Here is a 15,539-nt window from a genome sequence, read left to right on the forward strand (position 1 = left end):
TGGCGCCAACACGATTCGATAGAGTTGAAACTTAAGCCTAATTCTCCTACTCAAATAAAACGTGTCCCGCGAATCCCAGATTTGTTTGGATCTCTAGTTCATATTCTACCTCATTGACGGAACTACGGTTTTTTAAAAATGGCCGTTCCGTGCACATGCGCAGAGTGAGTTACGCTTTTTTTAGTCGGGAGAGGGATGGAAAGAAGTGTTTTTGCGTTTTAGTGAGTAAATATCCCTGTACTAATTAGTCCAAGGTGTCATAATACTATGGCTTGTTCCTAAAGTGCGTTTTGCGTTTTCCTCTCCCGGTAGAAGAACTGCGGACGTGTGTTCCGTGGGCTATTCGGAGCTTTTCAGTCTTTCCAGGGAAGATGTTCTGGCAGCTATGAAAGACTATCCCGAAGCGCAAGTAGGTTGACTCTTTCACATCATCCCCTCTTTTTTTCAATCCTTTAGTCTAATCGTAGTGCACGCCAAATGTTTTTAAAGCAATCACTTTCACTTAAAATCGGTGATTCGCAATTTTCTAATTCGCTAGGACAAATACGCTGCAACTAGGAACGCCTAATGCTTGTTTTCCACTGGCGCGCGCAACGACGCGTTTCTCAGCTTTGAAACGTTCAAACGTTTTTACGCGCGTAACGAAAATAACATTATGACGCGTGCTAGTGGAAAACAAGCTTAAAGAAGTCGGCGCTTGCCGTTGCAGCGTTTTTGCCCTATGAAAACCAGCCTTTAGACCACTTTTTTTTGCGTCAACTTTCGGCGTTCCGCCGTTTTAGCCCTATCGAAAACGAGCGTTTAAGCGTGAGTAATTAACCATTTGAAATTGCAGCGAGTTGACATACGGACTAATAAACGCTTTAGTCCCATTCGACCGAAATCGCATTCGACCGAAGGCGGTTTTTGAGGTGTCCCATTCGACCGAATTCCGCCGAAACGTGCGGTTTTTATGTGTCCCATTCGACCGAACGCTTTTATGTGTCCCATTCGACCGAACGCTGCTATATAAATTGGCTTTGTACTATGCATTTATTTTAAGATAAAATGGAATGAGCAGGAATTATATTTTTAGCTTCACCTAGTCAAGAAAAGTAACTGAACCAAAACTGAAATAGTAAACTTAACCAACTCTAACCTAACCTAACCTAACCTAACCTAACCTAACCTAACCTAAACATGGATCTTCGATAGTACATACCTTATAAATAAAATACCAAATCACCACGCCAATTGGGCTACATTTTAAAATTCTTTCGGTCGAATGGGATTCGGTCGAATGGAAATAAACGTAATAAACATCTCAGGAAAAGACCCTAAAAACTAACTGTCCCTTCTACGTCTTATTTTGGGAATAACCGATTTGGCTTGGTTTCTATTTGCTTTTTCTTGAATTCTTAATGGTAGTGGTATAAACTAGTCTCTTCTTTAAGTGTAACTACGCGGCTTATGTTCCTAACAGGAAATTTTACAGACAATGGGTCGAAAACGGTTGATGGAGGCCCGGTTGGCCGCCGTGGCTTCGAAGCGGCAAGAAGAGACGAGCGCCGCCAGCACCCCGAGCGCCATCGCCTCCGGAGCCGCTTCCGGCCAGGGCAAGGACGCCACTAGCGCCTCCGGATCCTTCAAAGGAAGCAAGGAAACCAACCGGAAATTGAAACCCGCCATGCTCAAACTCAAAAAAGACGTTCAAAACCTTCAGCGACTGTTACGATCCAAAACGGGCTCTACCGAGTAGGTGAAAAATAATTAATTTGGACCGTTGGTGCGCGACCGAGTATCGCTTGGTGCTTACGTGACGCTAATCCAAATCGCTTTGGACCGATTGACCTCGGGGAATGTCAACAGCTATATCGCGTGTATGTTTAGACGGTTTAACTGGCCAACTTCGCGTTCGTAAACCCGTAACTTAATAGGCCTATCGTCAATGGTAATTTCGCCGATTATGCGAAGTGGGGTTTTAGATGCTTCCATAAAATCCCCATCAAAGTCAAATATAGAATTTGCGCGACCGCAACTGGACTTACAACCGGTTTTTCTTTATATTGTCAAAGTTCTGGCCGCAATGTTCGGCAGGGAGGCAAGATAGTCGGGAATGATTTTATGGAAAGAATTATTATACCTAGGAGGATTCAAGTAAACCTGGAGTGGTCGTCTCCCGTTTTAGGCGGGGCAGTAAAAAATTCGCGGACATAACAAGTATCGCCATCTATCGTAGAACCTTTACACTTCTAATCGGCTTTTCGTCTGCAAGTTTTTCTATTCGTGTATTTCTAGTCCCGTGTTTTTAGTAGGAATAGACCGGTGCCTACGTTATTATAAAGGCCTGTGCACTCTCATCATCTAGGTGGTGACAGCAGCTTTCGGCTTACGCGGGAAAGACCGATAGGTGGCGTTCTTCCTTGTCTTTACCTTTTCAAATATTTGGTGATTCGCGCCAAAATTTGAATTGTTTGGCTCGAGCTTAGTTTCTAAACTATTTTACATTCTGGTTTTAGGTTTTTACAACATAAAAGTAATTAAATTTAAGATAACTATTCATTTAGTTTTATTTTTATATGTTATATAATAATAATAATAATAATTATTATAATAACGTAGGCACCGAATAGACAATGAATTTTAATATTCGAAAACTAGCAGACGAATTTTTTAAAAACATGTAGAAAAGGTCATTTTGGGTACTACTTACGTCACAGATCTTTTCCATAAATTTTGGCTTACAATTAAATTATCCCAAATAATTAAAATGTCCCAAAAAAGAAATTAAAAATAGAAAATTATTAATTTATCTCAAAATAATTTGACTGTGACCCAAAAAAATTAAATTAAACAACCCAAATAAAAAATGAAAGTATCCAAAGATAAGATCTGCATTTTTTAATATAATTTAGTTAAATGACAAGCATATATTTTAGAAATAATATTCGTATTCAAATGTCCCTAAATCCCCTTTTCCACCACAAGTGTTCGGTTACGCTGAGGAGACGACCATTTTGGTATGTATTTATTTATACTCAGGGAGAATGAATATGTCGAGACTATCGACGGACACGTTGAGCCCCTAACCCCGTCGCGCTAAGGGGGGGGGGGAGGGAAAAAGGAGGCGGTCTTATTTTTGCGTCCTCGCTGCAGCGTTAATCGCGTCGAAAAACGTAATTTTTAAGAACCAATGAGATTGCAGTATTATTTGATTTTATTAAAGCGGAGGAGCATACTGGGGGGCCCAACGGGTGGAATTGGAGAAACGCTAAAAATAATCTCGACATATTCATTCTCCCTGAGTATAAATAAATACATTCTTGGTACGGAGAAAGGTGTAGGATAGCAGCTGCGGTCCTGGATAATCTTTTATTTGTCTATGTTTTACTATAAATCCCCAAACTAAGCCTTGAGATTCTCCAAATCGAAAACATTTTTGGGTTAAAATATTTTTGCATTGAACGTATCGAATTGCTGTTGTCGCCACCTATTGGTATGGACAAAAAACCAACTAAAGGAGATAATGTATAATATTTAAATTTTAATTTTAAACGCTTTTACCATATTTTTGCATTGAACGTATACAGAGATATTGCGTTACTAGTATCGCCATCTATTGATATGGAATTAAAACAAAATAAGCCAATATAATGTTTAAGATATAAATTTAAAACCTTTTTACCATATTTTTGCATTGAATTTAGTAAGTTATTGATTTTTTGTGCCGCCACCTATTGGTATGGACCAAAAACAAAAGCGAAGATAATGTTTAAAATTTATATTTATTTATTTCGGAGTTACTATAACAATATTTTTACATTGACCATACTTTGGTATCGTATTGCTGCTGTCGCCACCTATCGTTACAGACTAAAAACAAATAGTCTGGGATAATGTTTCTACATATTTAGATTTAAGACCGTACTGAAGTATCGAGTTGCCTGTGTCGGCACCTATTGGTATAGATTAGCGGAAATAATATTAAAAATTTATTAATTAAATTCGCGTAATAAACATAATGTATTTTCTTTTGTAGCTCTAAAATCGACCTGACGTCCGAAACGCAGTTGGAGATGTCCTCGCTCCCCGACAAATCAATAAATTCGGAAGCTTCGTCTTCAGGCCGACCACAAATCATGCCAAAACGTATTCATCGATTATTGAGGTTTTTATTTTTTCTTTATACACATAAAAGTGGCATAAATAATGCATACGCCGAATTTACATAAACTCAATCTACCGTAAGACTTGTTTATATAAATTCAAAACATATAGTTTACAGGCTTATTATCGATTGACGCGTCAGAGAATTGAATGTTATTATTGCGGAGGTTAAGAACCCGAGATAGGAATCAGTGTTGCCAATGTTCGAAAGTTAAAAATCCCACAGTTTCGGTGAAAAACCGCCCAAAAGCCGCAACCCCTATACATTCACGAAAACTCCTCGGAAAACAGGTACAATTTTTTGGGACCGAATCAAATTAGTTTTTTTTTTGTTTTGTATTTTATTTATTTTTATTTTTTGGAAAAATTATTAATGTCATATTTAAAGAACTAGTTTACTTTATCCTCCTTGCTTATCCATAGGTAGCAACTCTACCATTTTATTCATTATACATTTTTGAATTGTGGAGATCGAAATGTCGGGGTTCTGGCTTGAAGTTAGTGCAATTGATATTATTGGCCCCAAAGCTAGATCTCAAAATGCAGCAATATGCATTCCACAGTAACGTGATGATAGTTTAAGCGTAGTCTAGATTATCTTTGGTTTAAGCCTCTGAATGTAGTTTCGGAGCAGCGTTGCCAGATCGAAAATCTGAAATTATCGTATCTAGGCCAAAAAATTATCGATTTTCCTGTAAAATTATCGTACATTTCTTTTTGGCGATAAATTTTAATTCATACATAAATGCGTTGAATTTAGATGATTTTTTAAAGCACTACAGGAGTTTTAATTCAGGGAAATAAACAAAATGTCTATTATCATTATTAACTGAACTTAATATGTTTAAAAATCTATTTAAAAATGGGGTAATAGCTAGGAGTAATAAACTCACACTCTGGACTACGCGTACAGAAAATGTATATCATTCATTTTTAAGTAGAAAAGTTATATAAATTAATAATAAAATATAAATCGTTCGTAGACTTTTAAAAAAAATCTAAAGATTATCGTACATTATAGTACGTTGAGGCAGAATTATCGAAATAATGGTACGATATCGTACGCCATGAAAATTATAGTACTCCCTAAAAATGTTGATAAAATTATCGCACTGTGCGATAATTATCGTACGTCTGGCAACGCTGTTTCGGAGATAAGGCTGTGGACGAATTCCAAGAAATGCGAAGGCCAGCTGCAATCGCAGCAGCGACCTTTCACCTTTCTTGGAACTTGGCGCACGTCATGATCCGCCCGTTCTTCCTTGCGGTTCTTTATGGAGGGGGGGGGGACTAAGGGTGGGTACCGTGGCTTATGAGAATGAAAAGTAAAAGTTAGGACCGTTATGGAGCCGAACAGGTGGAAGGGGGCAAGGTTCTTACAAGCGGCACTTGTAGAAGGGGTACTTTATTTTTTCTCCGAAGGCAGTATCAATATTTCTTTAGAAAAAGTTTCGTGGGTATTTTGAACTGGCGTTCGAAAATCTCCCAAAAAGTGGAAAATCCCACAAAACCCTTTGATTTGGTTAAGAAAACCCATTATCCCATTTCCAAAAATAACACCCTAAAAATCCCACAATATGGGATTTATCCCACGATCTGGCATCACTGATAGGAATACGTCAAGTATAACGGAATTTTAGTAATACATTTACTAAGCATAACCATTGAGTTGAGAATATAAATCTAGAGATCCAATCAAATCTGCTCCCCGCGAAACAAGTTTTTGAAAATTACGAATGTGCCGTTTCCTCTAAAATAACGAGAAAACGTTATCATATGACACGTGGCGCCATCCATCATTTTTGAAGAAAAAAAAACTTTTTGCCGGAAAACGCGTCTTATTTGAACGAACCATTGTGAGATAGACGGCGCCACGGTTAGAATGAAAAAGGTTTCTCGTCATTTGGGAGCAGACGGCAGTATTCTTATTTGTTAAAAACTAGTTTCGCGAAATACTGAAATCCGACGTTTTGATTGGACCTCTAGATTAATATTCCCAACTCAATGAGCATAACTGCTTCTAGATTTAAAAGCTAATAGTATTTCTATGGTATTTCCTCGGTTTTCACTAGGCGAAAACCCCAGCGAGCGTCGCCGTCGACGCAAAAACATCCCGGTTAAGCCTAATACAATTTTTTGCGTCAACATTCGCCCTCGCGGCGTTTTTACCCTAATGAAAACTAACCCTAAATTATCTAGATTTATTTGGAGGTCTTAATTCCGAACTAACCGACGTACAACAGCAATACGTACGCAAATATTCGTATTTAGAAAAAGCCAACTAATATTCTTTGTTTTAGCAAGATACATTCTAGAAGCGATAGCGTTTCGACACAAGCCACAAATGGTAAGACGCTGACTTCGTATTTTTACGTACATGTAGAATGAGACAACGGGTTTGCATTGAACATTGCTAAAAATGGCACTGTACTTATATAAACATTAAATTAAAAGTATTTTTTTAAACTATCCAGCGGTTAATTTTTTATTCGCGACCGAAACGATTCTAGGTGGCGTAACGGTGCTAGTTTTTCCGAGCACGGCCAACTTTGATCACGCGCTGTTCGCGCTACAGCGGCCAACACATTCGTCGAAATTCCGCGAGCAAGGATTTTCCCCCTATAAACTGTACTATAACGTGTAGGAGTTCAGCGCCATGCTCGGTTTTTATATTGACTTCAATGTAAAAACTATTCTAAAAAAATTAATCCTCTAGGGGCGCTCACGTCATACACATCTTTTGCTCATAGGTTAACACAGAAACGTCAATCAGAAACGAATGAGATGGCCGCTGTAGCGCGAGAGATCAAAGTTAACCGTGCTCCGAGATAGCGCCTATGATCTAGCGTCTGCTACAGTACAATTAAAAAGTCATAAGAATGTTTTTTTTTAATTAAACTTATCAAAATATAAGCAAACTATGCAGAAATCATTATTTATAAAGTCAAATTGACGAATAACGATGAGGGAAAACTAATAGCGTCTAGTTTAGCCGCTACTTATATAGGTTTCAATGGCGAACCAAAGGGGGCGTTGCGATAGTTTTCGATCGCAAATTGTAATATTTATAATATTTAATATAATACTCCAATAGGCCTTTCCATAAAATAAGCTACCCTTGCTGAACTTGTTTTTATGTAGCACTTCGTCATGAAATACGTAAAAGTTCAGTTCAGTTTATGCTTAAAAACAGGGTGCCTCGTCAAATTTACTCTTATGTCCAGGGCTTTTCCAAAGGAGGCGTAGCGACAGTTTTCGGTCGCGAATAATAATTGATTAATTCCGAAAGTTAATTGGGTGGAAATTTGGTTAACAAGACTCGCTATCCCTGCGTCATAAAATCGTCTGCTCCGTCGTCTTCTCTTAAGTTGGCAACAGATGAAGTCATGTGAGATAGAAAAGGGAATTTTTCTCTACTGACCTTCGAAATCGACCCCTATTTATTACAGAACATAAAAATCGCAAACATGTAAGCTCGATTTGGTACCCCTAAGATAATATTTATGAAATAAAATATTGACCGTTTATATAAGCGCTATTTGTAGCAATTTCCAATGAGCTCGAAGATCAATTAGGGTAAATAAAAACTTGTAGAGGCTAATGGCAGGAGTCATGTTTCCTGCTAATGGTAATAGTAAGTGTAGGGAGATGTTGGCTCTTGGGCCATGAAGTGCTTTACAGCACCCTCCTACGCGATTTAACCCGGCCACCTATATTAAAGGCAATTAAAGTCGCTAGATGACTTTTGCCTAGGGTGGTGCCTAGCTGATTATAAAATCCTTTGACTCATTCTCCATGGAACGACCCTAAGACGATTCGACTAAAACCAAATCCATCTGTCACAGAAACGGTGGTCACGACGACCGTCGCGACGAGCGAATCTCAGGTGAAAGTGGTCGGGGAAGGTCTTCCTTTTCTGGAAAGGATCAAACTTCTGCGGCAGATTGAATTGGCCAAAGCGGCCGCCGCCGCCCCGGCCCAGGACAAACCAGCGGCGGAACCCAGTAGCGACGCCGTCGCCCCCGCGACGAAGCCGTCCATTATCGCCACCAGTACCACCTCAACTACCACCACGACCGCGACTACAACCCCCGCGGTTAAACCTTCCTTCAAGATGCTAGCCGGCAGTTTTAAACCTCCAAAACCTCCGGTTCCCGATATTCCCAGCGGCGCCGACTCGAAAAACGCGTCATCGGTGAACGTCGCGGACAGTGCGGACGACCAAACGAGTAATAATAGTAATAATAATAGGAGTCAATTAAGTGATCATTCGAGTGTGCCTTCAACGTGCGAGAAGCACGTGCCCTTGTTGAAGAAAGTGTTAATGAAAGCGCGGGACGAACCGGCCCAGTCGGACGTGGCCAAACCCAAGCCTTCGACTTTGCCCTTCGCGAAACCCAAACCAGCGCCACCGCCGCCGCCGCCGGAAGAACCGTCAGTGAAATCCAACGCGCTCGCGGAGAGAAATGTCTGTGATACGAAATCGTCGCTTAGTCACGATTTAAGTCCCTCTAAAACGACTTTAGCTAGCTGTAAATTGAACGGGAGTGGCGAGCGAGTCAGCCGGCCTTTGCCCGTCTCTCCGCTGGCCACCGTCTCCAAACCGCAGACCGGAAAGATCATCGTCAAGTCGCCGCTGATCATCACCCCGGAACTGCTGAGAGCGCCCACACCGGAAGGATACGCCGCCAGAAGGACGAAGCTGGTTCGCATGGAAGCCTTCGAGATCGACTCGATGGATGAGTCGGATTACTCTGGGACGAGTACCTCGGGGAGCAGCGGGTCTGTCGAGTCGCAGATATGCGCTTTTAAGAAGAACTCGGACATCCAAGGCGGCCAAGACAAACGGGACGTTTCGACCAACGTGAGTCCGAAAGCGATCGTCGAGACGGGGGTGCGAGTCACGTCGCCCGTTTCCGGTTTCCCCAAGTACAGTCCCGCCGGAAGTAAGAGCTCTGACGAAGAGGAGTTGATCAAGAGGGACGATCCGGTGCCTCCGAGGCCGGCGCGGAAACCGTCGGCACGCGGAAGGAGAAGCTCTTGCGGCGACGGATTTCCCATCAAGAGGTGCGACAGCCCCACCGAAGCCCTTCTCGAATCTTACTTCAGCAGAGTCATGAAATGTATGAAACAAGTTCTAAAAACGTATTTGGTAAGAATTGTATCAGTTCAGTGAGATTAGGGTTTTCCTTTCTTATTCCGATATGACGCGTTTGTCGCGCCTACAAGCACGATACTAAGGCCTATTCACAGCGGAGCGTAGTTTGCATTTTCGTTGTCCAGATTTTGAGCTTTAACCGGCGAAGAAGATTGCTGGTAATTCTTAAAAAATACTACAGAATATGTCACTTTATATTGGTAATGGTATTTAATATATTACTATTATTATTTAGTTTGGCGTAATCAAATGGATGTGTACGAAAATGATTAGATTTAAATATTTGAAGCTAAGCCTCGGTCACAAAAACGGCTGTTCTTCGAAAGTCGTCCGACAAAAACGTGTGTTGACCAGCAATAAAGAGGTTAAGCCAGCGTACCAAAGCGTGTAGACGTAGCTTAATGTGAACAAACTGCACCTCCTACAAGTTCCCTCTACACCTTTAATGGTGCTGGTTTCACCTGTTGTTTGTTTTGCAAAAACTTTGGCTCGTGTGTGAATAGGCGCTAAGAGTTGAAATGAGTACATCAATGTAGTTACTGTTATTCATGGCAAAAGCGGAAATATTGTCATTTTAGCATTTTACTGGTGTAGAAGGCATTGGATATTCGTTGATTAATTTAAATATTTTAAGTTTTTGCTAATTTTGATAAGAGGCATCTTTATCTTTATGGACGGGTGCCATGTTAGTCACAAGTGCGCAAAGATTCTGGCAACGCATTTCCGACCTGATCGATTAGCTTTATCGTACCATTAGGAGGAAATTATAGTTTTATTGTCAGAATTATCGTACCCTTGAAAAATTCCTCCCCCATTACAACAAGAGGGCCCAAATAATTATTATTGGGTCGATTCCTTGCTGTAAGCCGCCCTTGAGAACGTCAAACATCAATCCTAGCGCACACTGAACGCCAAGCAAAGTGCGTCCTCATTAGCTTATTTCGACTGAATTATCGTACGTTCTGCTACTGTAAATCGTTGAAATTATCGTACAGGCTGGCAACTTTGTTCTCGCTTCCAAAATAGTGTATATTTATCGACGAACCTTACTAGCTTATTTGGGGTTCGTTGCGCCATCTCACGGCCGCTAGGGGAACTAGTGATTAAATTACAGATAACTGAATAAAATCAATTTAATGTTTTATATAATTTCTTGAAGAATGTAATTAAAAATAATTTAGAAGACAAAATAATAATAAAAATAATTTGATTTCTATAATCTCTTATATGTAATTTGGAGTACCATTTATAGATGGCGAAAAAGAGAAGAGTGAGATTTTCCCGCGGCCTGAAACTGACCATGGACCAGGAATCTAAGGGGACTCACGGCTCCCGATATTTTGACACGTTAGGCGTGGCCTAAATCGGAAGGCTTACTGAGCTACATCAGTCGCTTTGAAGCGCCTCTAGAATTCTATTCAACTATCACTAAAATAATCTTAGTCGGGCCACGGTTCATATATTTACACAGGTTATAGACTACTTGTACCTTCATACGTGCATGGATTAAATTTTAATCCATGATACGTGCTAGCGTTTTGAGCCTCTTAAGTTCTTCTGACAGGCAACCCTGTTTTCTACTATGCTACTGGTACGCTCTCTAATGTATAAAATCAGTACTAATTAATTTATTAAAAATTAAATTTTTATAAATTTTAATTATAAATAGACTAATGAGCTACCGTATTTATAATTTGATAATATGTATTTTAAAATTTATTAATTTGCTACGATACATTTAAATTTAAAATATAGGTGGCGCTCCATTTTTAAAAATAAATATTATTTTAACCATAGTTGATTATAGTTCAGAACAGGGTTGGCAAAAACCGGTTTTTGCCGGGACATGTGGGAAAAACTGGTAAAAACCGGAAAAAAGTGGAAAAATGTCTATTCATGCTAAATTAATCATTGATATATCTATTAAGTGACTAATTTGGTCATTGCAAATAGGAGAGATGAAAAAAGAGTGAATAGAATAGAAGAATATACTGCTTTTATTATTTATTTTTTATTGAATTTTGCCACTAGAGGTGGAAAAAACCATGGAAGTACGGTTTATAACAGGAAAACAATAGGTGGAAAAAACCGCGGAAAGATCTAGTTTTTTTTCACCCTTGGCAAAATTGTGCCAACCCTGGTTCAGAAACTTTACACAAGCCGGCGCTGTAGGCGCGAAGTAGAATTTTTCAAATACTCTAAACGCGGGAGTAGCTCATAAGCCGAGTAGTCTAACCTGTGTAAATATATAAACCGTGGTCGGGGCTTAGGCGACAGTACGTGCGAGAAAGTTAGGTTAGGCTTAGTCATTAATATTTAGAAATTCAATGGAATCCAGTTAATTTGATTAAAGAACCTTAGCCATACACGGTTTGCTGATTATTTTTACTTAACATAATGTTTAATTACCATTACTTAAACTTTTAACGAAGCAATTTCAAAAATAAAAGGTCTAAAACTTACTAAGCCTAATCATTTAACCGACAACAACGGCGCCATTTTGTCCAAATTGAACGTGAACGTTCTAGCTTCTCTACGAAATCGATTTCAGCTACGCCAAGTTAGTCCCGAGTCCACATTGAACTAAAATGAACCGTGATTTTCCTATTCCCAGTATTCACGCGTGCTTTTTAAAGCCTGGACAGTGAGTCCCCTTAGATTCTTGGTCTATGAACTGACAAACGTGTTGCGCAAATAATCCTGAAGTGAGCTGACCTGTCCATAAAAATATCCGATAGTTCTCAAAACGAACAGTATATTTTTACTGGAAACCGTTATCAAAGGCAAGCCCGTAAAATTTTCATGGTTTTAGTTAAATAAAATGTAGAGATTTGAAATTAAGGCGCACGATTAACACGATCTCTAGATCAGAAAGCTACGACGTCGAGTTAGAAGACTCCCGCTGACATCAAAACATAACGAAAGAGTTTCTATTCCTTCTCGGTTTTCACGAATGTAATACAGACATATTGTTGCGAGTCCCGTAGTCAACAGTTTTTTCATCGGATTTATATTTGTGGTATTGCGTTGTTAGTGCGTGTTTTGGTTCGTTCGCTCTTCGATTCTTTTTGTAATTATCCTTCCGTTGTGATTTGGTCATTTTTCAGGACGAAACTCAACGCGATCTTCACCGTCAGATCACTAGTCTTCAAACGCAACTGGAGGAGAAAAGCCTGTTGATCAACGAACTTCAAGAAGCTCTCAAAGTTCAGGTAGAGACGCTATCTTTTGTTTCGAATCCCTTTACCGAACCACACCCGGAACAATCCATTTCAACGCGGCATGAAACCCCACCCCACTGCACTCCGGTAGATTGAAATTTAGTTGGCCAAATTTTTCTTCCTCCTACACTCTTAAAGGATAGGTCAATTGCGCATAGTCTGGGTTCCGGTTCGACGTTTCTGGACGATGTCACGAGTTTGTCTTCTCTGCTGTCGTCCGTGTCCGGAGACTTGTCTTCAACGGTACGCAAATTGAGAGTTCGAACGCCAGCACCTTGTCTTTTATCACTTCACGTTATTCTTACGATGCACAAATCTCGTTTTAGTTTGTGTCTTGTGGCTTATTTTATACCTCCGTTAATCGTAATCTTATCTACTTTGGCTGATTCCACACGCAAGATTATTTCGTAACGTTTCAAACCAATTGTTTCTTTTTTTTATAAATTTATAAATATTTTGTCCAATCTGGGACATATCAAACACTCGTTTGAAACAAATCTTGGTCACGCTTGAACTATTTATACGAAGTTGTATCCGATCGCGTTTATTTCATTTTTAAGAAATAGTACTTCGATTAAATTGATAAAATTTGTTATTTTGCGCAAATCCAGGACACAGATTCTGATTTGGAGGACTTAGTGCTCGATCCCGTTTTGTCAGCGTCGAACAACCACTCCCACAGCCTCGAATCGAGCAGTCACCACTCTTCGTGGCCCAGTGGGTTGGCCCAAGTTGCGGGAGCCAACAGGCCGTGCCCCACTTGGCAACCCTTTTCTTGGGACGAAGACACCAACCCAATAGTACGGCCCGTCAACTTCCGGTCGTGCTGAAAATCGAGTGATTCGTTTCGTTAATTTCAGGAAGGACAACCGCCGACCGTCCTGTCCTCGGATGACCTGTGGAGAACCGAGTTTCCTCCCGTGGCTTACGACCCTCCGATCGTGGACCCTACCTTGTGCGCCATCGAATTGCCTTCCACAATCAGCGTGACTCCGAGAGCGCCGGCTCCCAATGACTGGGAAATACAGATGCTGGTCGAAGAATTCGACAAGAAACTTCAAGAACAGAAAATAGGACACGACTCCGGAAGTAGCAGGCGACATTCTTGCGGAGACCATTTGGCGAAGCATCGAGCCTTCCGCAGCGTCCCAGCGCGCGGCCGCTTGAGCGAACCGTCTCTGACTTCGACGGACCACTACGAAAAAGTACCTTTGGAAGCGAAGCCCGAAGAGGGCCCGTCTCGCGCTTCCTACTTGCCCAAACGGGGCCCCAAACTGGCTTCTTGCCGGCGACGCTCCTTACCGCACTTCTCTCTCTCGGCCAGCAATATGTTCGCGTCTGGTTCGGACAGGTCTTTCCACTTGTCCCCGGTTAGTAGTCAAAGGGGAGCGTCGACGGACTTCTTACTGGACCCGAGCGAACGGCAGAGGCAGTCGATGGCGTCTTCTCCTCCCAACTTGATCAGTTCCTCCAAGAAGGTGTCCTTCTTCCAGCGCAAACGGTTCAGTCTTTCGGACATTTCCAGTAAACGGCGAAGCAGTTTAGGAGGCGTTTCGAGCTTTTTGGGCGGTTACTCGAGCCCGGCGTCCGTGGGAGAGGTCTCGCGTTCCACCAGCTTCGCGGGTCCTTCCGACCCGGCCCGTTCCGGCGACGCTGGTCATCGAGCGCAGTTTCAACGACAAAGTACCGCAGTGCCCAGAGAGAAACAGTCGCCTTCCTCGGCGCGTTACGTCGCTTCCTCTAAAAATAGTGATTTTGACAAGGAAAAATCGAGTCCGAGCCTACCAATTCCTACCAGAGTGCCTGATAACTACCCTCGCCGGTCAAGTTCGTCGTATTCGATGGCTGCCTTCTCGACCGCTCAGTCGCTGCTCTCCCCCGAAAACGTGTGTCGCTTACTGGACGTTGACAGCAATAACGCGTCTTACCATCACGCCAGAGAGGGATTCTCGTCCTTGCACTGTTTACCAACCATCACCGAAGACGACGCGGCCGCCAATAACTCTCCCTCGGTCAGGCGTCTGGGACATAGTCAAAGTTTCAGCGAAGACCACGCCACTTTTTACGGAGACTTGCTATCGTCGATGGCCGGAAACGGTAGCTCCTCTCGGCAAGCTCTAGTCCTCCACAGCCGCACGCCGTCTTCGGAGACGAATTCCGAGATGATCACCGAGGCCAGCGACAGTGCCGAGGACACTCCTTTGGTCTCAACCGTCGGCTCGAGCGTGGCCATTTCTATTCCCGAATACCAACCGTTGCTGTCGCCGCCTTAAACTTTCTCTTCTCTAACGTAGCCTAGAGAAAGTTATACCTGGCGACATTGTTACAGTTAAAACAAAGTTAGGAAGACGACTTATATAGGGATAAGTTATTGTTAATAATCATTAAGCAAAGTTTTTAACGGCAGCGAAACGTCCAAAATAAATATAATAGTTTGTTTTTTTAAATATTACGAATAAATACCAACTTCGATAAAATCTACATTTTGTCGAGCTACAGTAATAATTTTTCCCGGTCTGCATCAATTCATTTCTCATTTATTAAACGAGCAATATATTAATTAAATAACTAAAATTTCAATAATTCCGTAGAAAGTTTGAGAAATTTAAATTTCTTGGTCATATTTAGGAGTATAAAACTACTCTACTCCTCGAGAAAATATACGAAAGGCATTTCTGAAAATTTGCCAAATATATAGCGTTGTTATATATACATATTAAGCAACAATTGTGTAAATAATAATAAAAATATTTCCGGATTGTAAATAATAATAAAATATGCCCCAATGTTTCAGTTAAACGTCATTTCAATTAATTAGACATAATTAAATTAGACAACACGCATGTATTAATTTCCAGCATGAATATCAAATGAATAACAAAGTTTTCACCTAGGGGTTTGCCAGAATCGGTAAAGTGTTGCCAGGCATCGGTAGTGTTATACATTGAAGACGATGTTCAATTTGTTTTAAGCCAGACCACGGACCCCTGCACGCGCTCATGATGTTCGCGACG

At 41.1% G+C, this 15,539-nt stretch overlaps 1 protein-coding gene across 6 annotated transcripts in view; it reads left to right on the forward strand.

Annotated features, from left to right (window-relative positions):
- Positions 1-15,324, forward strand: part of Cngl (Cyclic nucleotide-gated ion channel-like) — a 190,367-nt gene extending 175,043 nt beyond the window's left edge. For 4 of the 6 annotated variants that reach the window (XM_090158261.1, XM_090158262.1, XM_090158264.1 and 1 more), the window contains 9 exons: positions 313-409; positions 1,463-1,734; positions 4,019-4,147; positions 6,447-6,493; positions 7,992-9,298; positions 12,412-12,516; positions 12,664-12,768; positions 13,137-13,325; positions 13,386-15,324. In XM_090158261.1, the coding sequence (XP_090014387.1) occupies positions 313-409; positions 1,463-1,734; positions 4,019-4,147; positions 6,447-6,493; positions 7,992-9,298; positions 12,412-12,516; positions 12,664-12,768; positions 13,137-13,325; positions 13,386-14,798 (3,664 nt within the window). In that variant the 3' untranslated portion in view covers positions 14,799-15,324. The remainder of the gene's footprint in view (positions 1-312; positions 410-1,462; positions 1,735-4,018; positions 4,148-6,446; positions 6,494-7,991; positions 9,299-12,411; positions 12,517-12,663; positions 12,769-13,136; positions 13,326-13,385) is intronic. The other 2 variants (XM_090158263.1, XM_090158265.1) reach the window with 2 other exon arrangements.
- The last annotated feature ends 215 nt before the right edge of the window (positions 15,325-15,539 follow it).

The sequence above is a fragment of the Leiobunum rupestre genome, chromosome 9, assembly GCF_980474605.1.
Source record: "Leiobunum rupestre chromosome 9, qqLeiRupe1.1.hap1, whole genome shotgun sequence".
Taxonomy (NCBI): Eukaryota; Metazoa; Arthropoda; class Arachnida; order Opiliones; family Sclerosomatidae; genus Leiobunum; species Leiobunum rupestre.